General features: G+C 39.6%; 1 protein-coding gene across 1 annotated transcript in view; it reads left to right on the top strand.

Moving 5' to 3' along the window:
* The window catches only part of SORL1 (sortilin related receptor 1), a 154754-nt gene that overhangs the window by 47285 nt on the left and 80367 nt on the right, over positions 1 to 27102 (top strand). The window contains exons 8-12 of the mRNA XM_081037393.1: positions 961 to 1130; positions 11152 to 11344; positions 13655 to 13772; positions 13986 to 14059; positions 22217 to 22305. Coding sequence (XP_080893519.1) covers positions 961 to 1130; positions 11152 to 11344; positions 13655 to 13772; positions 13986 to 14059; positions 22217 to 22305 — 644 coding nt within the window. The remainder of the gene's footprint in view (positions 1 to 960; positions 1131 to 11151; positions 11345 to 13654; positions 13773 to 13985; positions 14060 to 22216; positions 22306 to 27102) is intronic.

Genomic DNA, 27102 nt, shown 5'->3' with positions numbered 1-27102 from the left:
GTGGATATTTGACCAGGCTCTCTGAAGTCACTTTATATAGGTCTCTATCTAGAGAGAGCCATTATGCTCTGCGCATCTTGGTCTATTTTTTCCCTCCTTACTGTTTGAAGTGGAGCTGAGCTGGAGCTTTTAATTTGCTTTAAGTGGAGAAGCATTGGCAGAGAGGTTTAGAGGCAGTCAGTGGGCTCAGTGTGCCAGTACTGAAGGAAGTTAGTGACAGCAACAGTTACTTAAGTACTTGCTGTGTTGCTCACAGGTGGCTAGGTTCAAAAAAGGTGTAGGACTTGGGTCCTATCTTTTTGATACAGACAGATTGGAGAGACTGGGAAATAAGCAGAGGAGGCAACCATATTTAGTCAAATGCAGTCTATTATAATGTAGAGATCCATAGGAAAGATTACTGTGGACTGGGCCATCTGAGAAGTGCCACAGGGAGGAGGTGGTGCTTGAAGTCCTCAACACTAGCAGCTGGCGTGGTGGAAGGTGAGTAGCTTAGAGGAGTATATGACAGAAAACACACTTGTCATTTCTTTATAGAGGTTCCTCCTTTCTTTAGTCACCTTGGAGAAAATAAAAGGAAAGGAAATGCACGTTAATCTATATTATACTTTGTACTAACGGGAGTTCTTATGGGGAGAGGAAAAAAGGGAGACATTGTTTAGTAAAACGAGGTTTTTAGGTCAGTTATGGAGTTCAGTGGCCCGCTCTTGTTCAGTGGCCCGCTCTTATTTCGTGCCCCATGTTCTGATCAGGGCCCTGTGCCAGCTGCAGAGCAACCTCTGGTTCTCCAAAGAAGAGTCAGCCAGGCTTCTTTGCCAAGGTTGGGGAGCTTTCCATGGGCTTCATGCCCACCTCTGTCACGGGGACATTTGGAAGTCGTTGCTTTAGTGTGTATAGGGAAGGCCCATGGGACATAAGCTTTTTGTTGACTTACGTATTTTTTGGTTTTTGATTCCAAAGGAATATTACATTGCGGATGCCTCCGAGGACCAGGTGTTTGTGTGTGTCAGTCATAGTAACAACCATACCAACTTGTACATCTCGGAGGCAGAGGGGCTGAAGTTCTCCCTGTCCTTGGAGAACGTGCTCTATTACAGCCCAGGAGGGGCTGGCAGTGACACCCTGGTGAGGTAAGGAGTACAGAAGTCCCTCCCCGGCTTTCTTACATCAACACAACCACCGAACTCTAGTGGGTGGTTTTCAACAATAGCTGCACGTTTGGACTCACCAATGGTACTTTTAGAAACCCTATTCCTGGCTCATGTTCCCAAAGATGACAATTTAACAGTTTGGGGTGTGGCTGGAGTGTGAGGATTTTTTACCTAGGTGATTTTTATGTGATGCCAAGGCTGAGCACTGCTACTCTAGATGACATTTAGAGTCTCAAACACCGTGTCAACCTCTCCCTTGGGTTCCTTTCATTCAGTTATCTGGTTTTTGTGCAAGGTATTGTTTTGTGGGTGTCTGGAAAGATACCAACGGCATTGATCCTTTATCAGTAAAGCACATGCTTGGGATTTTTCTGTAACAATGGACATTCTCTGGGCTGTGGAAGAGCCTGGGGTTTGGGAGGGGTCGATACTATGAATTTGTGGGTTGCACTTGTGGATGGCACTGTGATTCCTGAGTACCACAAGTTCTCTTATTCTCATTTGTTGTGTGACAGACCAGACTTTTGAGAGGTGTCCGACTGTGGTTAGGATCACTCTTTGCTCTTAGAAAGAGCTGTCTGGTGAAGCTGCCTGACTGGTCTGCGGTGAGGTCTGCCTCTAAGCCCACGGCCACCAGGTCAGAGGGCATGTCATTGCTGTCCACCCTCTCACCTTGTGCTGGCAGTTCGTTTAGTCATCAACTCATTCGGCATGGATGCCACTGCTCTGTGCCAGTCCCTGTTCCAGGTACAGCAATGAAAAATCAGCATAAGATCCCTGTTTCATGGAACGTTCATTCTAATTAGGGGAAGACAGAATATAAATGGTGAGTGCTGAAGAAGATAAGAGGACGGGTTTATGACAGTATTATTTTATATTGGCTGATCAAGGAAGTCGGCTCCAGGAAGGTCACTTTTGAGCAGGTGCCTGGATTCCATGGGGAAGGGAGCCCAGCAAATACCTGGGGAAGAGCACTGCAAGCAGAGAGAAGAGCAGGCACAGTGACTCTGATATGGGACTTCATTGGGTTATTTTAGGAACAGTGAGGAGGCCAGGGTGGATCAAACACCTGAAGGAGGGAAGAGAGAATCCAAAAGACGGGATCCAAGAGAACAGGGCCTTTTAGGGCATGGGAAGAACTTTATTTTTTTCATCTAAGTTGGATGAAAAGTTTTGATCAGAAGATGGGCATCATTTGATTTAACCTGTTAAATTTTTTTTCAACCACTTAAAAAATTGTGAATTGCATTATGTAAAGAAAAGTGCATACAACATAAATGGACAGTGTTTTAAATAATTTTAAGGGGACACCCATGGGGACAAGAGTGGATGCCTGAAGACAAGTTGTGAAAGCATTCCAGAAATCCAGGCCAGTGGAAATTGAGGTTGGCTGGACCCATGGTGGTAGCAGTGGTGATGATAGAGTTAGTTATATTCTGACAATTGGCTGACGGATTGGATGTGGGAAATGAGAAGAGTTGCAGTCAAGAGACCACCGTTGCTTGGTCTGAGCAGCAGTTAGAATGATGGCTCCATATTGAGTCGGGGCTGGTTCAGGTGTAGGGGGAAAGATCAAGAGTTTGGGTTTGGACTTACTAGGTTGGAGATACCTATTAGATATCCAAGTGGAGAAATTTCCGTATGGTCTCTATAGTGCTTTTCCACTTCCTGCTTCTTCTCCTTCAGAGGTGCTATCGTCGTTTTTTTAAATTAAAAAACTTTTCAATTTCAGTTGACATTTAATGTTATATTAGTTGCAGGTATACAGTATAGCGTTTAATCATTTATATAACTTGGGAGTGATTCCTGCAATAAGTCTGGTATCCATCTGACACCATACATAGTTATTACAATATTATTGACTATATTTTCTATGCTGTACTTTACATCCCCGTGAATATTTTGTGAATGCCAATTTGTACTTCCTAATCCCTTCACCTTTTCACCCAGCCCCTAAACACACCTGCTATCTCGCAGCCATTAGTTGTTCCTCTATTTCTATGAGTCTGTTTTGTTTGTTTCTTCTGTTGTTGTTGTTGTTTTTAGATTCTACATAAAAGTGAAATCATGTGGTATTTGTCTTTCTTTGTCTGACTTGTTTCATTTAGTGTAATACTCTCTAGGTCCATCCATGTTGTCACAAATTGTAAGATTTCATTCTTTTTTTTATGGCGGAATAATATGCCATTGTATATATGTACTATTTCTTCTTTATCCAGTTGTCTATTGGTGGACACTTAGGTTGCTTTTTGGCTATTGTAAATAATACTACAGTAAACATAGGGGGTGCATATATCTTTTTGAATTAGTATTTTGAATTTCTTCGGGTAAATACCTAGAAGTGGGGTTGCCAGGTCATAAGGTAGTTCTATTTGTAATTTTTGAGGAACCTCCATACTGTTTTCCATAGTAGATGCACCAATTTGCAATCCCTCCAAGAGTACATGAGGGTTTCCTTTTCTCCACATCCTTGTCAACACTTGTTGTTTGTTGATTTATTGATGATAGCCATTCTGTGAGGTGGTATCTCATTGTGGTTTTAATTTGCATTTCTCCAATGATTAGTGATGTTGAGTATCTTTTCATATGTCCATTGGCCATCCGTATGTTCTCTGAAGAAATGTCTGTTCAGCGCATCTCTCCATTTTTTAATTGGATTGTTTCTTTTTTTGCTGTTAAGTTTTATGAGTTATTTACATATTTTGGATATTAACCCCTTATCTATGTATCATTGGGAAATATCTTCTCCCATTTAGTAGGATATCTTTTTCTTTCTTTGCAAACCTTTTTACTTTGATGAAATCCCCTTTGTCTATTTTTTCTTTTGTTTCCTTGCGTGAGGAGACATATCCAAAAACATATTACGAAGAGCAATGTCAGAGATTACACTGCCTATGTTTTCTTCCAGTTTTATGGTTTTAGGTCTAACATTTAAGTCTTCAATTCATTTGGAGTTAATTCTTGTAGATGGTGAAAGAAAGTAGTCTAATTCTATTTATTTTTTTAATGTATCTGTCCAGTTTTCCCATCACCATTATTGAAGAGACTGTTGTGGGTTCTTGCCTTCTTTGTCATAAATTAAATAACCGTATAGGCATGGGTTTATTTCTAGGCCGTGCATTCTGTTCTTGTGATCTGTGTGTCTGTTTTTATGCCAGTGTCATGCTGTTTTGATTGCTATAGCCTTGTAGTATAGTTTGAGGTCAGGTAGCATATCTCTGACTTTGTCATTTTTTCTCAAGATTGCTTTGGCTATTTGGGATATTTTAGGATTATTTGTTTTAGTTCTGTGAAAAATGCCCTTGGTATTTTGATAGGGATTAATTACATTGAATCTGTAGATGTCTTTGGGTAGTATGGACATTTAAAAAATATTTCTATTAAAATATAGCTAACATACAATATTATATTAATTTCAGGTATACATCATAGTTATTCAATATTTATATACCTAAAGAAATGATCACCACGATAAGTCCAGTAACCATCTGACACCATACTATGCTATCACAATATTATTGACTATATTTCCCATGCTGTACATTTCATCCCCATGACTCATTTGTTTTATACCTGGAAATTTGAACATCTTATTCCCCTTCACCATTGCCCCCCACTTTTAAAAAATTTTCAATTACAGTTGACATTGAATATTATTTTATATTAAGTACAGGTATACAGCATAGTGGTTAGACATTTATATAATTTATTCAGTGATTCTCCGCAATTAGTCTAGTAACTGGCACTATTCATAGTTATTACCACATTATTGACTGTATTCCGTATTCTTCACTTTACATCCCCATGACTACTGTGTCACAACCAATTTTTATGTCTTAATCCCTTCCCCCTTTTCACCCACTGTCTCCCAATCCCTCTCCCATCTGGCAACCATCAAAATGTTTTCTATATCTATGAGTTTGTTTATGTTTTGGTTATTTATTTTGTTCTTTAGATTTCACACATAGACAAAATCACATTGCATCTGTCTTTCTCTGTGTGACATACTCCACTCAGCACAATACCCTCCAGGTCCATCCACGCTGCCCAGATGGCAAGAACCCATTTCCTTCCATGTCTGAGCAATATTCCATTGTGTGTATGCACCACCTCCTCTTTATTCACTCATCCATTGGCGGACACCCAGGCCGCCTCCACATCGTGGCCACTGTAAACAAGGCTGCAGTGACATAGGGATGCACACGTCCCCTTGAAGTAGTGTCTGGGTTTCTTCAGATAAATACCCAGCAGTGGGATTACTGGGTCCTTCTTCTTCTCTTGTTATAACCTCTGTTTTCAAGTCCACTCTATCTGGTGTAAGTATTGCTACCCCAGCTTTGTTTGTTTGTTTGTTTGTGTCCTTTTTCATGAAGTATCTTTTCCCATCCATTTATTTTCAATCTGAAGCGAGTATCTTGTGGCAGCATATGTGTAAGCGTCTTGTTTTTCTTATCCATTCAGCCACCCTATCTTTTGACTGGAGTGTTTAATCCATTTACATTGAAAGTAATTGTTGATAGATATGTAGTTATTACCATTTTTATTGTTCATACTTTTGATATATTTTGTTTTTGTCTTAAAGAAGTCCTTCTAGCATTTCTTGTAATAATGGTTCGGTGTTGATGAATTCCTTTAGGTTATTCTGGTCTGGGAAGCTCTTTATCTGTCCTTTGATTCTGGGTAGAGCAATCTTGGTTGTAGGTCCTTACTTTGAATTCATCATGCCAATCTCTTTTGACCTGCAAAGTTTCTATTGAGAAATCAGCTGACAGCTGCCTTATAGGTAACTAACTGCTTTTCTCTTGCTGCTTTTAAGATTTTCTCTTTGTCTTTAACATTTGACATTTTAATTATGATGTGTCTTGGTGTGGGCCTTTAGAGGTTCATCTTGTTTGGGATTCTCTGTGCTTCCTGGCCTTGTATGTCTATTTCCTTTGCCAGGTTAGGGAAGTTTTCAGTCATTATTTCTTCAGATGGGTTCTAAATCCATTTCTCTCTCTCTTTTCCTTCTGGGACCCCTGTGATGCGAATGTTGGTATGTTTGATGTTGTCCCAGAGGTCTCTTAAAGTATCCTCTTTTTTAAAATTCTTTTTTCTTTTTCAATTGGGTGTTTTCTGCTACCTTGTCTTCCAAATTATTGATTTAATCCTCTGCTTTATCTAGTCTACTGGTGATTCCTTCTAGTTCATTCTTCATTTCAGTTATTGCATTTTTCACTTCTGACTTGTTCTTTTCTGTAGGTTCTATGTCCTTTTTCATGCTTACTATCTCTTTGTTCAAGTTCTTACTAAGTTTCTCGATCACCCTTATAACCCTTGTTTTGGACTCTGTATCTGGTAGGTTGCTTGCCTCCATTTAATTTAGTTCATTTTCTGAAACTTTGTTTTAGTCTTTCATTTGGGACATGTTTCTTTGTCTTCCCATTTTGGCCACCTCCTTGTTGTTGTTTCTATGCATTAGGTAGGTCTGTGATAGCTGCTGGTCTTAGTAGAGTGGCCTATGTAGTAGGTGTCCTGTGAGGCCCAGTGGTGCAGTCTCTCTGGTCACCTGCTCTGGGTGCTCCAGGTGTGTGCCTTTTGTGGGTTGTGTTGTACTTGAGCTTGGGTTGCTGTTGGCACATTAGTGAGAGGGATTTACCCTCAGGGTGACTGGCTGTGAGGATTGGCTGTGACTACAGTGGACAAGCTGTTGTTTAGGGGCTTACCCTATGGAGCAGGATTCAATTTAGCTGGGCTCTGTTGCCCGCCGAATCCACTCTTTTTGTTGTGTCATTTGTGGAGCTAATTGTGTGGTGCTCTGTTGTGGTCTGAAGCTGGCCACTGGGTATGTTGGTTCTGATGCTTTGTTAGGGGCTCTAGTGCAGGCCCAGGTCAGCCACTGCCTGTACTCTGCCAAGGGCCACCTGGTAGGAGCTACAACGTGATCTATGGTTGGTAGCTGCCTGTACTGGGCTTGGAGACGTCTGGGAGAGGCTGTGGTGTGTTCTGAGGCCGGATGTCACTAGTGATGGTCTTAGGGCCCCTTAATAAGAGGTACAGGGCATGCTGAGGCCAGCTACTGCTTGTTTGGTATTTATGGACCATTGTGAGGTTTTAGAAAAGTCTACAGCATGATCTTATGAGGAAAAGCTGCTGAAAGAGGTTTGGGCTGGTGTACAAGTTGGGTGAGGTAGGGTTTCAGGGACTCACCTGGGTTTCTTAGCCAGGTTGATGGAGACTCAGATTTGGCACCCACCTGTGCCTGCCGGCTGTGTATGGGGAGGGCTCAACAAAGAAACAATAGTGCGTGCCCTCACTTCAGTCCTAGAGAGGCCTTCTCTAGCCCTCACCATGAAGCCATATAACTCAGTTCCTCCCTGTATGTCCCTGGCACTTTTTGAGCTGCTGTCTCTTCACTGGAGCCCAAGATGAGTGTCTGTGAGCGAGTGAGTTTGTATGGAGGCCCTTTTAAGAAGAGGTCTGGATTTCCACCAGCCCTGTGTCTCACTCAGACAGAAGCCCTGCTGATTTTTAAAACCTGATATTATGGGTACTCCTCTTCCTGGCACTGGAACCGTGCTCATCTTGGGGTGACCACTGCAGTTGAGATATCCCTCCTATTTCTTAATCACCACTTGTGGCTGTGAGACCTGCCCATTCTGTGTCTCTGCCCCTCCTGCCAGTCTCACACGTCAGGGCAGCTACTAATGAAATGATTGCTTAACAAAGAGCAATGAAATAGCCTCTTTTGACATGGTATGTGACATACCCAGTTACTTTCTTATTCATATTTTTCATGTTTTTCTCGTCGGTATCATTGCGACGTGGCCTTTTCTGTATGTCCTTAATTATAGGAATCCTGTTCACCCATTGCCAGGTCGTTCTCGATGGTTGTTTTATAATTTAGTTGTAATTTGGATGGTGATGGGTGGAGGCAAGCACAGTGTTTACACATTCTGCTATCTTGAGTGGAAGTTCATCTTTATTCCTTACTTTTTCCCTGTAGTATAGACTGACAGTTTATTATTCCAAATGTTATAAACCATTCTGCCGTGGTTCGAATTCTGGTTGTTCTGGTTTGGTCAGTGGCAGTTCCTTTGGGCTGGTTCCTGTGGCTTCAAAAAAAAATTAGTTCATTGATACGAAATTTGCATAACTTAAACATAACCGTTTTAAAATGAACAATGCAGTGTAATTTACTACATTCACAATGTTGTGTAACCACCAGCTTTACCTAATTCTAAAACATTTTGATTTCCACAAAAGAAAACCTCTTATCCATTAAGCAGTTTCTCCCCACTACCCCTTCTCTCAAGCCCCTGGTAATCACCAATCTACTTTCTGTCTCTGTGGTTTTCCCTTTTTTAGATATTTCATATAAATGGAATCATACCACAATATGTGACCTTTATATCAGGCTTCTTTCACTTTGCATTGTATTTTCAAGGTTTATCCGCATGTAGCATGTGTCAGTACTTCATTTCTTTTTATGGGTGAGTGTTCTCCTGACTGTTTTTTATAATTAAAACTGTGAACCATTATCCCTCAGGCCTCTCTCTCACTGACTCTTTATTTTTTCACCTTGAGAGCGTCTGGCCATGGGATGGGTTAAGTCACAGTTTTACAAAGTTTCCTCATTTTCCACATTTGTCAGCTATTTAGGAGGAATATCTCCTGACAGGGCAGAGCAGAACCAGAAGCTGCAGAGTCCAACTCCTCAGTTATACGATCATTCAGCCCCTCATACATATAGATGACCCTTCATGCAGGGCCAAAGGTCCCCCCTGCCCTGTCTGAGTGTACAACCCAATTAGGAAATTGAAAATAGATTTATGTCAAGATTCATAGAACAACATCCTGCTCAGCCTTCTTATTTTTTCAGAGTTTATCTCAGGACTGGAGATGTCCAGATATGCTCATTTGAGTAATCTTTTGTCAGCTGCATCTCCATTGCAGCAAGATGAAATGGGGTAAGGGTGAATTAACAGATTACATGGGCAGGCCAGCTTTTTTAAAAAACAAAACCTTTGTGGCATTTGAAATGAGCTATTTTTTGAACTCAATAGAAAAGTATGGTACCCAGGAACTGGTTCTAATTTACTTAGAGAACTGGAGAAAGAATTCTTAACGGAGGGTGACCCTGGCCAAGTAGAAATCTTGTGGAAAGTAGTGTCTAGATGGAGGAAGAGATGTGATGATGATAGAGCTGTCGGGCCTGTTGGGGTATCCTGATTTCGTTCTGTTCGTTTGGCCGGGAATGGTGAGGAGGGCTCTGATTGTGCACTTAGGGTGGCCGGAGGGACCTGGTGAGCTGCCTGGCAAGGCTTGACCTGAGGGCACACTGGGAAGCAGAGGGAGAAGTGCTGTAGTGAAGGTCTGTGAGAGAAAATGGAAGAAAACAGACTCTCAGGAGAGTGCTTAGGGTGAGGCAAATTGTAGGACCAAAGGCAGAGATGAGAGGGTGGGCTGGGAAGTGAAGGCAGAGGAGTGTGTGGGGTATAAAGGACAAGTTTCTGCTTGGAAGTAAAAGATAAAAAACTCTAGGAGGATGACCAGGGGAAAGAAATAGGGCTCACTGAAATGAAAGACACTTAGGTCTCTCAGATGTATGAAATAAGCCAGTAAAGCTGAGGATGACAGACTTCACTATGATAGAATCACAAGCAGTACAGTTGACGTAAACATAACAGGGAGAATAGACCTGGGGCTGATGACAAAGGAAGTGCGTGAGAAATAACTAAAATAGTTGGAAGGAAACCACATGTCAGAATATTTGGTCTCAACTCTGGTATTTTATTTAGGATTGTGCTTGTCTCTCAGTCTGAAGTAGCTTTGTCAGTGCTTTGCGAGTACTGCTCCTTTTCTTTTCATGTATCAGAGCTTGTGGTGTCCATCTTCTGTCTGAGGGGGCAGAGCAGTCATCCAGCTCAAGATTTGTTATGACGGGTAATGGAAATAAACAGTTATGGTTTTGTTTGTTTGTTTGTTTTTAAGAAAGCCCAGTGGCTCACAACGCTCTAAATAAAGGGCATACTTTTAGTTTTAAAAGACGTGTGAACTATGGTTACCATTTATCAGAGATCTGTTGTGTGTGTATGCCATGTTAGTGCAAAACTGCTTTGCAGTAAAATTTCAGTATCCTAGCCTCGTACTTAAGGACCGAAGGTCTTTATTCTCTGCTTCACTGTTAATAAGCATAATCTCAAGCTTGCAGAGCTATCCTTGCTGTATGTACTGCTTCTCTGCAAAGGGTTTCTACTCTGTTTCTTGACAGAAACCCTACGGGCTTCTGTCTGATCAGGGTGTTAGATAGTTTTTTGTAAGTACCTGGATAGTGGCTATTTAACCCTTAACTATATTCCTATAGATGGGGTTAAATTGTAAGCCCTGGCACTATTATTTGTGTCTGGCAAGTCTGGCTTATTGTTTGCTGTTTGTCAAGGATTGACTGGAGGATTTGGGGTCAATTTCGATAGTGAAGGAATAGTGGTGACTCTTCGATCAACTTTTGTGTGTTGTATTCAACATTCTGAACCCCCTGGGAGGAGTTATTGAAAAGATAAACATCTTGGCCCTCAAAGTTAAAAAACAATCACTTTTTTAAAAAAGAGCAGATTATTCAGCTATAAAATGGAATGAAGTACTGTATACGCTACAACATGGATGAACCTTGAAAACATTATGCTAAGTGAAAGGAACCATAAAAATGGCCACATAGTGTATGATTCCATTTATATGAAGTATCCAGAATAGGCAAATCTACAGAGACAGAAAACTTATTAGCCAGGGCTGGGATGGGAAGGAGAGATGGGGAATGACTTCCAGTGGGTGTGGGGTTTTGTTTTGGGAGATGAAAATGTTCTGGAAACAGATAGTGATGATGGTTGCACGACATTGTGAATGTACTTAAAGCCACTGAGTTGTGTGCTTTGGAATGGTTAAATTTTATGTTATTTACAATAAAAACATACCAAAAAAACACCAGTTCAGTTTCATAGCTGTTTATTTGCTCTTATTGTAGGTATTTCGCAAATGAACCATTTGCTGACTTCCACCGCGTGGAAGGGTTACAAGGAGTCTACATTGCTACTCTGATTAATGGTTCCATGAATGAGGAGAACATGAGATCAGTCATCACCTTTGACAAAGGGGGAACCTGGGAATTTCTTCAGGCTCCAGCCTTCACAGGATATGGAGAAAAAATCAGTTGTGAGGTATAGATGCTTTAATTTTCTTTGCGTTTTTATCATAAACTTTTATCTGTAGTGCTACCCTTACAGTTCCCAAACTCTGTACCAAGGCACGTAAGGGTGCCATAGTGAACTCACAGGGGCACCATGGACATTTTACATTTTTGAGGGAAACACTCTGATACTTAGCATATGTTGGTCACCATGTGAATTATTATCTTAAGTTAGTTTGTAGTTCCAACATTAGCTCATGCCGTATTTCTTTTGATGACATATCTTTGTGAGGCTGAATTTTCAGCAGTTGATATGCTAGAAAGCAAGTGAGAACATGAGAATGGAACAGGAAATGACAATGCTGGTGTCTAACATGATTCCAAAGTTTTGTAGTGCCCAACAGGTGCACACATCCCATTATTAAGTCACTGGTTATTTAAGAATGACACAAAATTTTTGTTTGATATATGTGTGTATGTATGTATGTGTGTGTGTGTGTGTGTATATATAAGTGAAACTCATTTCAAGTTACTACAAAGTTATTAGGACATGTATATTTATTGGTACTTCTTCTGGTTTGAAGCTGCCATAAAATTACTGAGACACCATTTGTGCTGTGAACCGAGAAAATTTGGGAACCTCTCCCATAGGTTATTTCTGTAGAATTTCTTTAAAAATTCCTCTCTGAATATAATTTAGGATTTTAACAACTCTCCCTACATGTGGCTTCATCTGAAAAACTAAGAATACTAAAATTTGTTATTTGGTCCCATTAAGTGTCCACCTTAAGTGTACCTAAGCAGCTCCTTTCTTTTCCTTCAGAACAGTCTATGCATTGTGGCCCCTGGTTTTATATAGTACACTGCAACTTCATTTTCATTTGGCCTAAGGGATCTAGGGTGTATAAAATAGGTGAGTGGAAGAAACTCTGAAAAAAAAAAAGGAAGTAGTACTGATTGTTGGAGAAATTGTAATATTTTAGTGAGAAAATTACCCTGTCTTCCAGATTATTGAATTTTGTTTGTCCATGGTTAAATATGTTGACCTATGTGCTGTGTCTGTGGCCCTTGGGAAAATTCTTTTGCATACTCTTGCTCTAGAGTGTACTTGTTGATTTCTCTTCCAATTTGGCAGCAGGTCTCAACTTAACACATCAACTCTCACTTTGGAAAGAGGCAGGATATAAGTAAATGTGGACCAATACCTAGATGCTTCTCATTTACTCAGTAGTGTCTATTAGATCATGCAAGCTCTGCATGAGCCTGATGTGGATGGGGGTGGGGTATTTTTCAGCATACAGTAGGGGTCCAAGACCTGGTTAAACGGGATGAACGGTATTGTTAAAATTCCGCTTATTATTTCACTGTTTGATCAGTTTATTTATGAACTGTACGACAGTTAATCAGCTTTTAGCTTCTACTTCTGATTTTAGGTGGTGCAAGAAAAGGACAAAGGTTGAAAAGGTTGGCAGATATTTCTTTGAGACACAACCCAATTTGCCCTAGTTTCCATTTGCCAAACTGTGATGCTAGCAAGATGGATTTTGTTACTGATACTTTGTTATAAAAAATAGGTCTGTCTAGCAAACCATGCCATAGTTTTTACTTGTACCATAAGCACACACAGAGTTATCCTGTCGGGAACACATTTGATAATCACTTTCTGGCCAAGAGAATCAGGCATGACCATTTAGCAAAAGGCCTTGTTTGCAAAGCTATGAAAATCTGAACATATGTGATGGAGGCCAGTTTGAAGAACTTGAAGTCTTGCAGGGAACACCTGTATACTTTGTACAAATGCGGCCTACTTAAACAGATTTAATGTGGGTCCTTTGGTGTTTATACCTCATATGTTGTACATCTGGCAGCTTATCAGTGAGACACTATGACTTCTGATTCTTGGTTTTTCATCTGACAGAATTGCCTATATCGTATTTGAAATATATCTTCACTGACCTAGAAAGTAAATACAGTGAAATCATTTCATTTCTCTTTAGTTTCAAGTCACATGAGAGACTCTGTAGGTAATATGGAGAGAGTGATAGCTTTTCTATTTACTCGAATTGGCACTGATTTCTCGTTGCTGTTTCTCTGAGATTCTCAGGAGGAATTTTTTATTAGTACTCTCTTTTCTTCAATAAGAGGCATTCACATGGTTTAGATGATCATGTCCATCTGGGGAGGTGTGGGCACAGGCAGGCTGTAACTCTGGTTGCCTTTGGGCCAGATGTCCTTCCTCTGTGTCTAGCTGCAATGTCTACACACAGGCCTCAGTGTTTAGAAGGAGATCGAGGCATCACATCCGTTTCTGACAGTGCCTGGAACTTGTTGTGTTTCCTAGCTGTCCCAGGGCTGTTCCCTTCACCTGGCCCAGAGGCTCAGTCAGCTGCTCAACCTCCAGCTCCGGAGGATGCCCATCCTATCCAAGGAGTCAGCTCCTGGTCTCATCATTGCCACCGGTAAGTTTGCTTCGCCTGTGCTCACTTACAGGTGAAGCCGTTTGGTTATGTGCAGCCAAATTGCACAGTGACCACTGACATCTGCTGCAGTAACTGCTGTCCGTGGTTTTGAGACATTCCTTGTTGCTAGATCCTACTCTGAATTTCTGGGTGGACAAGGTGGTTATCTGATATATTCTTGAATCAAAAATAATTATTCCTCTTGCATTTTAGGTTCAGTGGGAAAGAATTTAGCAAGCAAGATGAACGTGTACATCTCTAGCAGTGCTGGAGCCCGGTGGCGAGAGGTCAGGGTCCCATCTTGGTTCTTGTTGGTATGAGAGCGTGGACTGAACTTAGACATTTCAGGGACACATGTGGCCCATGGTGGAGGCTACGGGTGCCAACTGTGACCATAAAATAAAGACAGGTATCTGGAACCACACACGAGAGTCAGTTGATGCAGGCTTGTGATTTTGCCAAAAATGCTACTTTGAATAAAAAACAGACCTTTCAAAAAATTTTTGACTAAATGTTCCAAGATTATAAGTTCGATGAGGACAAGGCAGTGTCTGTTCTGCTCACTTCTGGCATGGAGTGGATGCTAAGTAAATATTTGCTGAATCTATTAGCAAATGACAGTGTGGTTGTAGTGGTTTCAGGCCTGACCTTGGTTATTTATTTATTTTGGCGTATTACTGAAGTTGAAGTCAAGCCTCTTGTCACTGAGTTGTGGAGTTGTGATGTACTTTCATCTCATTCTGTGCCATGGAAGAAGACTGCTTTTGCCTTAAGGTGTATAACTAATTTGGATCCTTAGGCACTGATTATAGCAATTCTGAAGGCGGAGGTTGTTCTCTTGTCCTAAAATGCTAATATAGCCTTGGACATTAGGAAATTTCCAAACGTGTAAAACAAACAAACAAACAAACAAAATAGTTTCTCACCAGTCTCCGAAGACTTATTAAGGCCAAGGTAAGTGCCTCTGGTCTCATTCTATAGGGGTTGCTTTCAGAGGTACTCTGCTGCATGGCAGGGAGCCACCAGGAGAACTCCATAGAAGGTCCCACAAGAGCACCTCTGCAGGCTGAACGTGAAGTCAGGAAGGTTGCGGAGTTCTCAGAAGAGCTGGCAGAGAGTTCCCCTCCTCATGGTGATTCTTGTTGGGAAAGCACTGTGTACACTTTCATATTGAAACATGTCATTTGTAAAGCTGTAATAAAAGCCAGTCTTTGTGTGGCTTTTTGCAGTTACAGAGACCTGTCCCATACCTTATCTCATTTGAGGTAGGGCTTACCATACATCTAGCTGAGAGATCTGGGACTCTGAGCTGCCTCTCGTGTGCGCACGCACGTGTGCCAATTAAGGGCTATTCCAGTATGGTAGAGAATATAAGTACTTATTCAGATGAAGGAGGTTGTTAAGGTCAGAATGTCAAAAAGCGTGAACAGTTTGGAATTTTCAGGGAATCCCTGTCCTGTTCCCATGGGAAAGATGGCGCAGCTGTTTTCCTCTTCCTTGGAGCCAGACATTCCTATTGAAATTGGGTGTTCTGTCCTCTGCTGATAGGCTTGTGGTTTGTTTGTACCTTCTGATGTTGATGTGGTCCGTGCTTTGAACATCTGCAAGTGATTTCCTTCTGGATAGAAAGCAGTGTCTTGTTCCTCTTCCAGCGAAGTGGTATCATCTGGCTGATAACTGGGGCAGCTGTCAGTGCCTCCTGCCAGAGTGCTTAACGTCTGCCAAGGAGCAGCCATTGCAGAAGGGACGTTATTTTTGGAAGTAGCAGAAAACTAACAAGAGGATGAAAAATTTGAGACTGTCTATCTGAGTGGGCATCTGAGTCCCCTTGGCAGCCTTTACTTCAGAGGGGCAGTCTCGGATATGTGGACTAGGTGGTGGCTGGGGAAGAGGGGATAGGATGTAGTGGACAGAATGCTGCCTAGGAAACCGGTCCTATAAATTCTTGTTCCTTTTCTGCTACTAATTGTGCAAATTCTTTGCTCCTCAGAGTTCCCTTTTTACGCTTTTTTCTTTAGCAGCTTTACTAAGGCGTGTGGAATTACGGTAAGCGGCACATATTTGAAGTGTAGTTTGGTCATTGGTCACCATCACTACACCATCACCAACATCACATTTAGGACAACAAACATCTCCGTCACCTTTCAAAGTATCTTTTGATGATTTGTAAATCATCCTTCTCTTTACCTTTGGCTCTACCAGATTATTTATTAGTTAGCATTTTCTAGAATTCTGTATAAGTGGACTCATAGAGTATGCAGAACTTTTGTCTGGCTTCTGTTACTAATGCTGATTTTGAGGTCCATTCATGTTGTTCAATGGTTCTTTCCTTTTTATTATTGATTAGTATCCCATTATAGGCTTATTCCACAATTTGTTTGTTTATCTGTTCATTGGCTATTCTAGGTCCTTTATATTTCCATATACATTTTAGAATCAGCTTGTCAATTTCTACAAAACCTGCTGACAATTTGATTGGGATTGCTTTGAATTTATAGATTAATTTGGGGAAAATTAACATCTTAACACTACTGAGTCTTCTGATCCGTGAATGTAGTGCATTTCTCCATTTCTTTAAAAAATTTCTCTTAACCGATATTTGTACTTTTCAATGTGGAGGTCTTTTGTATCTTTTGTTAGCTTTATTCCTAGGTATATTTTATTTTTAGATATTACTGTAAATGAGATTTTCTTTTAAGGGAATTTTCCAGTTTTTGCTATAGTATATAAGAGTACAATTGAGTTTTCTATATTAACCTTGTATTCTGCAACCTTGCTAAAATAATTCATTAGTTTTAGTAATTATTTTGTAGATTCTATATAAGCAACAATATCATCTGCAAGTAGGGACAATTTTATTTCTTCCTTTATGATCGTTATATCTTTTATTTCTCTCTGTCTTTTCTTCCTTTCTTAATATGTAATAATATGGTAACATGTAATATGGTGTATTATATTAAAGAAAAAGTCTGTTTCTTCACTTTTAGAACACTTCTGACACCAAATCTGTAGATATTTTTCCCTCATATTAAGCAATTCTCCAACTCTTCTGACACCAACTGGATGTCCTACATTTCAGTCATGACACTAACTACCTGGAGTTAGTTAGCACAGACCCCACAGATTAAGGGCTCAGTTTCAAAGAGTGCCCCTTCTCCCTCGCCGTCGGACTCAAATTGCAAGTCCCAGGTTGTTACCTGCACTTCTTACTGACTGACTATAAATTGAGCGTTCACATAAATCCCCTCCTTGGGTTCAGTAATTTGCTAGAACAATTCATAGAACTCAGGAAAACATTTACTATGTTTGCGGGTTTATCATAAAGGGTATTAAAAGGATACAGATGAGCAGCTAGATGAAGAGGTATATAGGGCAAGGTCCAGAAGGTCCTGAGCGTAGGAGCTTGTCTCCTTGGAATTGGGGTGTGTTACCCTTTCAACATGAGGGTGTACTCACCAACCCAGAAACTTCCCCAAATCCTCGAGTTTAAGTTTTTATTTATTTTTATTTTTATTTTTTGCTGGAGGCTTCATCATATAGGCATGATTGACTATTAACTCCATTTCCAGCCCCTCTCCTCTCTTTGGAGGATAGGAGCGGGGCTGGAAGTTTCAAGCTTCTAATCATGGTTAGGCTTTCTGATGACCAGCCCAATAAGAGTTACCTCATTAGAACAAAAGGCTTTCCTGTGACCCAGGAAATTCCAAGGGTTATAGGCACTCAGTGTAAGACACTCCTGTCATCCCCATCACTCGGGAAATTACAGGGGTTTTAGGAGCTCTGTGGCAGGAGCTGGGGTCAGAGACCAGACATGACAACGAAGGGTGCTTCTGTCGCTCTTATCATTGGGAAATTAGAGCGGTTTTAGGAGCTCTGGCCAGGAGCCAGGGATAAACACCAAAATACAGCAGAGAACCCTATGATTTCCCTGATATGTGGTATATAAACCAAAAACAAGACAAACAAATGAGAAACAAAAACTCACAGACACAGACAATAGTTTAGTGGTTACCAGAGGGTAAGGGGGGTGGGGGGAGGGAGATGAGGGTAAGGGGGATCAAATATATGGTGATGGAAGGAGAACTGACTCTGGGTGGTGAACACACAATGGGATTTGTAGATGATGTAATACAGAATTGTACACCTGAAATTATGTAATTTCATTAACAATTGTCACCCCAATAAATAAATTAAAAAAAAAAAGAAATAAACACCAAAATACATATTTCTTTTTATATCACAATATTATATGTATGTGATATGTTATAGTATTTAATTCCTGAATATTAAGCTAACCTTGAATTACTGTGATAAATTGTACTTGGTTATGATGTATTATTCCTTTTATGTAGGTTAGGTTTGATTTGCTAATAATTTTGTTAAAGATTTTGGCATTATTCGTGAGACACTGGTATTGGTTCTTTTTTTTGTTGTAATGTCTTTTTCAAGTTTTGATGTTAAGGTTAGGCTGTCATAAAACAAGCTGAGCACTTCTGTTTTCTGACAAAGTTTGTGTAAGAGTAGTGTTTTTTTTTTGTACTTGAGTAGTAATTCTTCAGTGAAACTATCTGGACCTGGCACTTTCTTCTTGGGAATGTTTTGATTAGAAATTTAATTTCTCTAGTAGAGAGAGAACTATTTGGATTTTTTACTACTTGTGTCAGTTTTGGTGAGTTGCATATTTTAAAAAGTCTTGTCCTTTTATCTAAGTTACTGAATTTGTTGCCATAAAGTTACTCAAGGTATTTCTTCTTTTTTTTTTTAATGTCTGTAGGATCTGTGGTGATAATTTGTTTTTATTCCTGATATGGTGATTGGTGTTTTTCCTTTTTTTTTCCTGATTTAGTTAGTGGTTTATTAATATCATTGATCTTTGCAAAGAACTTACTTTTTTTGTTTTTTAATTTATTAGTTTCAGGTGTACAAGACAAGGTAATACTTAGACGTTCATCATTTATATCCCTCACACTGTGAACCCCCCTCCCCTCATCCACTATCCCTCCGACCTCACACCGAGCCATCACATTATATGTATAAAATTATAGCAAAGAACTTACTTTTGACTTTAATTTTCTCTATTGTCTGTTTTCTACTTTGTTGATTTCTGCTCTTCAGTATTATCCTTTCCCTATTTCCTTTGGATTTACTTTTCTGTTTGTAACTTCTTATGGCATAATTTTAGGTAGTTGATTTTAGATCTTCTTTTCTATACATTCATTTTAAAGCTGTAAGTTTTCCTCTAAATACTGCTTTAGAGATATGCCACAAATTTAGATATATTATTACTGCCATTCAATTTGGAATATTTTTTCATGTCCCCTTTTAAAAATCAGGATGTGATTCACATACTAAAATTTGCCATTTTAAAGTGTTCAGTTCAGTGGTTTTTAGTATATTAACGAGTGATGTGATTTGCAACCATTGACACTCTCTAATTCCACGATATTTTTATCACTTCATAGTGTTACTTTGCTTTTTGTCTTTGACTGATAAGTTATTTAGAAAAGGGTTGTTTAGTTTTCAGATATTTGAAATTTTCATAGATATCTTATTATTGATTTCTAATTTAATTTCCTTGTAGTCAGAGAATACACTGTGTGATCTCAGTTCCTTTATATTTATTGGGACTTGCTTTGTGACCAATATGTGGTCTGTCTTGGAGAATATATCATATCAGTTAGAATGAATGTGTATTCTGCAGTTGTTGGAGGTAGTGTTCCATAGATGCAACTTATATGGAGTTGGTTGATACTTTGTTGCTCAGATCATCCATGTTCTTATTGCCAATTTTTTTTCTTTTTTTTTTGGTCTACTTCTGTAAATTGCTGAGAGAAGGGTGGGAAAATCTCAAACTATGACTAGATTGTCTGCTTTTTCTTTTTAGTCCTTTCAATTTTTGCTTTATATATTTTGAGGCTCTGTTATTAAGTGCATGCACATTTATCATGATTTACTTTTCTGATTAACTGTCCCTTTTGTCATTATAAAATATTCTTCTTTACCTATGGAGATACCCTTTTTCTTGAGGTCTGTTTTATCTGATTTTGAAATACTCCCTCCAGCCTTCTTATGTTTGGATAGTATATGTTTTACCATCCATTTACTTTGTACCAATCTTTGTCTTTATATTGGAAGTGTCTCTCATAGGCAACGTATAGTAGGGTCTTGCTTTTTTATTCATATTGCCAAGCTCTACTTTTTAACTGAAACACTTAGACCATTAACATTTAATATAACTATTGTTATGATTGGATTTAGGTCTAATATTTATTTATTTATACATAATCTTTCGTGGTCTTTTTTGAATTAACATTGCACTAAACATAATATTACACTTAACATACATTTTTGAAACCTTGCAGCCATATAAGTCCCTTTTCTCTGCCCCTGACCTTTTTGTTGTTGTTGTTCTATGTGTCATGTCAGCATACATTGAAAAAGCCACAAGACAATGTTTTTGCTTTTGCTTTAAATCATGATATCAATTTTAAACAACTTAGGAGAAAAAAGCAGTATATTTTGTTTACCTGGGTATTTACCATCTCCCTTGCTCTTCTTTCATTCTTGCAGATCTGTGTTTCCCCCTGGTAAGTTTCTCTACACCTTGAAGAAATTCCTTTAGCATTTCTTAGGAGCAGATCTACTGACTATGCATTCTCTTGGTTTTCCTTTGTTTGAGAATCCCTTTATTTCACCTTTATTCCTGAAGGATATTTTTGTTTGAGATAGAATTCTGGGTAGGTAGTAATATTCTTTCAGTACTTTAAAGATGTTGCTGCTATCTTCTTTCTTCCCTGGTTTCCAATGAGGAATCTGTAGTCATTTCACTTTCACTTTCTTGTGTTTAATTTGTCAGTTTTCTTTAGATGCTTCAAGATGTTCCCCCCCTTATCTTTGGTTTTCCCTTATCAGCAGTTTTGTTATGATGTCTCTAGGTGTGGTTTTCTTTGTGTTTAGCCTTTTTGGGGATACTGAACTTTTTGGGGGGTGGGAACACTGATCTTGAATCTATAAATTTATGTTTTTCACCCAATTTAGAAATTTTTCAGCTGTTCCTTTTTTTGCTCCATTCCCTTTCCCTGGTTTATCTTGGACTCCAATTACATGTTAGACCTTTTATTATTGTCAGTCAGATTTTTGGTGCTCTTTTTTTTAAAATCTTTTTTTCTGTAAATTCTTTAGAAGGGATAATTTCTACTGTTCTATATTTATCTATATAATTCCTTTGTGATTTCTATTCTGTTGTTGAGCCCATTAGTGAATTTCTTATTTCAGATGTTATATTTTTCTGCTTAAAATTGTTTTCTTTTGGTCCTTCTTTTCTTTTTTAAATAGTTTCCACTTCTCTGGGAAGAGATCTTATGCTTTGTTTATTTCAAATTCATTTTCTTTTACCTCATGGAACACAGTTATGCTTACTATTTTAAAGTCTTTGGTAAGTCCAACATTTGAATCATCTTGGGAATGGTACCTATCTTTTCCCTTGAGAATTGGACACAGTCTACTGATACGTTCGCATGTTTTGGATTGTATCCTGGACAATGAATGAAATGCATACAATGAAATCTTCTGGATGATGTGGATATTTTCGTTGTAGCAAGTAATGAACCTGTTTAGACTCAGACCATAAGTTCTGTCTTGAATTCTGTGGGTGGTAGTTGAAATCTCAGTTCAGTTCCCTAAGTCTTTGCTATGATGATTTGAGTCTATTCCACACATGCATAGTTTAGGGGTCAGGCTGAGACTTATGTGAGTTCATACATAGAATTAGAGGATTTACTTCTTTGATACTCTCTCCTCTAGGATTCCACCCACATTCTCCTTGGCCTATAGGGGTTTCTTTGGTTGGTTCTTTAGGGAGAAACAGTTTGTTTTGAAGTTTTAGCCGTCTGGCTGGAACTGAGGTGTTCTACAACTGGGGCTTTCCCTGGGGCAAAGCCAAACCGGGAAACCCCAACTGTGTGGGTAGCTTCTCTAGGTTTTAAATTACCTCCATAGGTTACTTTATTTCGTGTACTCTTCTGCATCCTGAGGTATTTTGTATTTTGTCCAAAGTTTTTAGTTGTAATCAGCAGGAAGGATGGACTTATACCACCGTAGTAGAACTGGAACTCTAGTTGGTAAATTTTTAATCACTTTTTGGTGACAGTCAGAGATTTGGGTTTGATTCCTACATCTATAGTCTGCCACTTTAATAGCAACTCTAGTTTCTTCATTTGGGGAAGAAAAAAATTGGGATGTGAGAACTAGCTCTGCCCATCTCCAGGGTTATGTGGAGCATATGAGATAATGGGTGTGAATGTGCTCTGGAAACTGAAAAGTTGTATTCAAGGGGTTGGCATCAAGGTGTGTGTGTGTGTGTGTGTGTGTGTGTGTGTGGTGTTCATGGTTTCTGCCTAGTCACTTCCACAACAGTGGCATCAGCATTGGCTTTTCCTCTTCAGGCACTTCCTGGACCTCACTACTACACTTGGGGAGATCATGGCGGCATCATCATGGCTATCGCCCAGGGTGTGGAAACCAATGAGCTGAAGTAAGTGTTTCTGATGAAGCCTTTTCTTTTAAAATCACACTGTTCTCCCAGAAATTTAAGTCTGATTATAAACTGGGTTATCTCTCTACAGCACTAGGTTGTTAACAGTACAATTTGTGACATAAGAAATCACTTAAATTTTGCTTATCTGTAAAACGGGAATGATTATCTTCCCTTCCTATCTCCAAGGGGTTCCATAAGGAATAAATGAAATAATTTTATCAATTTGAAACAGTACAACTCTATATAATATAAATTAATCATGACTAAAACATTAACTAGACATTGTTTAAATTGTCTTTCATTGCTTCATTTGAGACACATACAGATATTTACTCATAGAATGAGTAACAGTAAATAATGATAATACATGAGTAATAATTTCAGAATGCATACACCTTGAGAACCAGTTGACTTTTGCTGTGATACATTTGTTTTTGGAGTTTCTTAACAAATAGACCGAGAAGGGACATTTGGGGTTAGCTACTTCAGTTTACAGATGAGCAAACTGAGGCTCAGCAAGATAAAGTAACTTGCACAAAGTCTCCCTATTTGTTAGTGACAGGTGAAGGCTAGCACTCAGGTTTTTAAATTATGTTCTGTATTCTTTGCAGTATATTGTTCTGAAAAGCAAAAATGTCGAGTTTGTAACCTCTGCCTCCTGAAGTCTGATTTTATCAGAATCAGTCCTTTGATTACTTTTGTCCCAGACAAAAGTTAATTTTGTTAACATTAGGGCCGGGCAACCTGGCCCTCACATCTCTCTGTTTTTGAGCTGAACCCATGAGATGAATTACTGAAGGAGATGGAGAGGGCTTCTGTAATCATCTTTAGTGCACGGAAGAAAGGCTTTTTCTTTGCTCCTTTTAGAAACAGCCAGCACCAAGAGAGAGGTGGGTGGTTTTAAAAAGAGATTTTAGCAGATGGTTTCCCCTGTGATTAATTTGACATGTGCTGAGCAGCCTGGCCTGAAAGAAGCAGAGAGAAGCAAAGTACTGGTGTTGGGCATTCCACCTGGTTGTTTTCTGGTCGGTATGGCCCTGGTCAGCTGCTTTTTTTAGAGCCAAGAGTCAGAAGAGGCTTTATTTGTAAGCAACACTTTGTATCCACATTCGGATTGGTGTTTGCTCAGATGAGGACCGTCACAAAGCACAATTCTTCCCACATTTATGCTGTCATTTATTTATCCATTAATTTATTAATTCCCATCTCACACATTTAGCAAGCACTAATTCTGGGAGGTACTGTGTGTCTAACGACAGATTGGATGTTTTCTCCTAAAGGAGTCCATCCTGTAGTGGTGGTAAGATACACAAGTCACCAATGTGATGCTTGGGACACTACTATGAGAGAAATATGGTAAGGGACATGGTTTGATTTACTAGAAATACATTTTATTCTTTGTATGGCAGTCAGATTGTAAAGTCGGTTCCTGATTTTCCTTGTTTCACTTTTCTGCAGGGTACATTTGCATTCCAGGCTGGCTTCTCTGAAGTAGTTAGCACACTTCTAGTCCTCTCACACCATCTGTCGGTGCATATGTGCTCAGGAAACACAGCATCATTGCTGCAGTAGCTGGAACAAAACATGATTAGGAAGATAAACCTACTGCCAGAAAACACAATGCCCTCCCCAGACGTTTAAAAATGTTGTGGGGTTATAGACTTAGGGGATTATGGACACTATAGCATTCCTCTATTTGTGTAGGTCATTTGGAGGTGTCTGTATGTATGGTTCACATAAAGCATTTGCAAATATGAAAATATGTCCAAGCCTCCTATTGATAGGCGCATGTGTCCCAAATGTCAGTCTGAGCTTGGCCTAAATCTGTGTAGCCACCTGGCATTTACTTTGTAGGTTGCTCACAGAGTTTATTTTTCACTTCTCTTCCTGTTTCTCTGCTTTTGACCTGTCACTGCCAACTTCTTCAGAAGAGAAGCAGGAAATAATACTGTAGTTAGTTCATGTCTTCAAATCACAGTGGCAGTTAACTGACGTACATGTGCATGAGTGAAGGCTGCTCCAGACCAAATGGGGTTTCTGTTGCTAGTCTAGGGCTTTAGGCCCCTTCTCTGTCTGGCCTCCCCCACCGCAGTCATCACTCTCTCAGTTTCAGCATTTGTTGGCTGTCCCATTAATTTGGCATTGATCACATACTGACTCCTTTTGTTACTTACCTTTTCATTGTATGCCTGAATTCCTCAATTCATCAGCAATGTCTTTGTAGACAAGAGTTTTTGTTCTATACAGGCTAGCAGGCACTTTATAAATATTTGATTGTTCAATATATAGGTCATGCACTCATAGTCTTCCAAGATTGCTTATTTTTGTTTTACTAATTTATGAAACTGGAAGGGGCTGATAATGTAGCAGTTGCATAGCCCTGGGGGATGGGGCACTTCCATTGTGCTCTATGTAAATGAAGTGCCTAGAGCTCAAATTTGAGAGGGGGGCCCTGCATGGGTGCAACTTGGTGGTGCCCAGAGGCACCAGAGATGACCCAATCCACCTTCCTCAGTTTTCACAAGGAAATACTGTGATTGTCACTAGTTAGGGCCCAAGCTGCAACTGGAGCGTAATTTCAGGTCAGTTACACCAACAGTTGTTGAACATCTGTAATGAACCAGATGTTGTTCTAGGCAGCAATGATACAAAGGTGAGTGCGGGGCTGTTTGCCCATGCCCACTGTGACTCTGTTCTGTTTCTGAGTCAGCTGGAAAGAGAGGCTGGGGGAAGGGCTTGCTTTGAAAGGGACCCTTTGAAAGGGCTTGCTTTCTGACCTACAGCTCCAGCATGTGGGAGGCAGCAGCTAACCTATTCACTTGATGGCAGTAACTAATAATGCTGATTGTAACACTTCCTGGGAAAGCTGCAGAGACAGCCACCCCAGCCACTTCATTCTAACCTCCATGTGCTTTCTTCTGCCCCATGAGTTAGAGAGGAACTGGTCTTCTTATCACCTTTTCACTGTATTTGGCATATGTTGTATTACCTCTACTATTAGCCTTGTACCCTTTGCAAATTTCAGATTTGCCCTCCTTATTGTTGTTATCCAGCTCATTGACGAATGTGTCCAGCTCTGTGAGAACTAGATGTCTTATACTGGGTTGAGATCAAACCATTTATCAGCACTTAGGATTGGTTTGTTTCATTGGCAGTGACTTTCATGGGACCTGGGAATCTGTGTGGACCCCAAAGATTCAAGAATGTTCTATATCATTACCTGGCTTTAAAAGTGGTACTAAGACTAATTTAGCTGATCACACTGGTACAAGAAGGAGATTGAATGAGTTAACTTATCCCCATATCTGCTTCAGAATTAGCTTAAACCAAAAGCATACCAGCCAGATGAGAATGTCTCCTCTTTTGAAGATCTGTAGAGATCACTTGGTCCCCGTTGACATTATTTATGTTGCGTCTTAATACCACCATGTGATTTGTTTAACTCATAACCTTCTTGCAGAAGTATCAATTTTAGCAGTCTCAATATAAGAAGTGTTTGGATTGAATGATGCCATGAAAAAATTTATGTCAAGTATTAAGATCCTGAGTGAGTAAAACTAAAATCTCAAAAACATGGGAAAAGTGAAAGAAAAATAAATTTTATATATAATTAGGATTTCAGAGAGCCTCAGTAGCTGTGTGATCCTCATGAGAGCTCTAAGCGTTTCTCATGTTGAGCATCTCACCAGCTTACTGGATGATGAAGCCAATATTGGGCACCTTTCCTCTTCCTCCTCCTTCTCAATACGAAAGATAATTTAAAATCAATACAATTACTTCAGTACTGCTTAGTTTTTCAGTGCTTTGCTTTTTGTTCTGATGTAGTCTGCCTTGGAGACTTTTCTCAGGATGTACTTTTGGTCCAACTTAAAAAACTTGAAGACCACAGGAAAAGCTGGAAGAATTATATAAAGAACACTCATGCAACCTTCACTTAGAACCACCAATTGTTAACATTTTGCCAATTTGCTTAACTCTATCCATCATGTATCTATCCTGTCTTCCTGTCTCTATCTATCACCTATCTCCAATAAATAATGGCATTTTCCTGTACAATCAGAGTGCCATTATCACATCTAAGAAATCTAACACGAACTCAATATTACTTAGAGACTATTTTTTCTCAGTTCCATATTATTATATCTACTCTTCTTTTTTCTAATCCAGGGCTCAGTCAAAGTTTACACATTGCATTTGGTTGTTACACTTCTTTAGTTTCATAATTTATAACAAGGCTTCTGCTGTTTTTCTTTGTTGTTTTTCATGGCCTTGATTTTTTTTTTTTTTTTTTGAAGAATCCAGACCAGTTTTGTAGAATGTCTCACATTCTGGATTTGTCCAATTGTACAGAATAGTGTATAGATGATATGTTATCCTCAATGGTGTTTTGGAATCACGTAGTGTCAGGTTGTCCCACTGTTAGTGATGCCACGTTTGGTGAAGGTTGTGATTCTTACAAGGCCCACTGTAAAATTACATTTCCCCCTTTGTAATGAATAGTTCATCTGTGGGTTGACAGCAGTCTTCATGCAGTGATTTTAGCATCCAACGATGATCTCTTCTGAATCCGTTATTACAGGGGGTCTTACAGAATGGTCAGTTTTTCACTCTGTCATTGTTTTCAACACTTATTAGGTAGCATTGAATATGAGAAAAGATCTCTCTCTTTCCCTTCTCTCTCCCGTTTAGCGCCGTCCCCCACCACCTTCAATCTGTTGTTTCTCAGTCCAGCTCCCTGGCCCACGCTGCTATTACGAGCCTTGCGCTCCCCCGGTTGAGGCAGTCATTCCCTGG

Source organism: Rhinolophus hipposideros, assembly GCF_964194185.1.
Source record: "Rhinolophus hipposideros genome assembly, chromosome: 24".
NCBI lineage: Eukaryota > Metazoa > Chordata > Mammalia > Chiroptera > Rhinolophidae > Rhinolophus > Rhinolophus hipposideros.
This window is presented reverse-complemented; position numbering and strand designations above follow the sequence as displayed.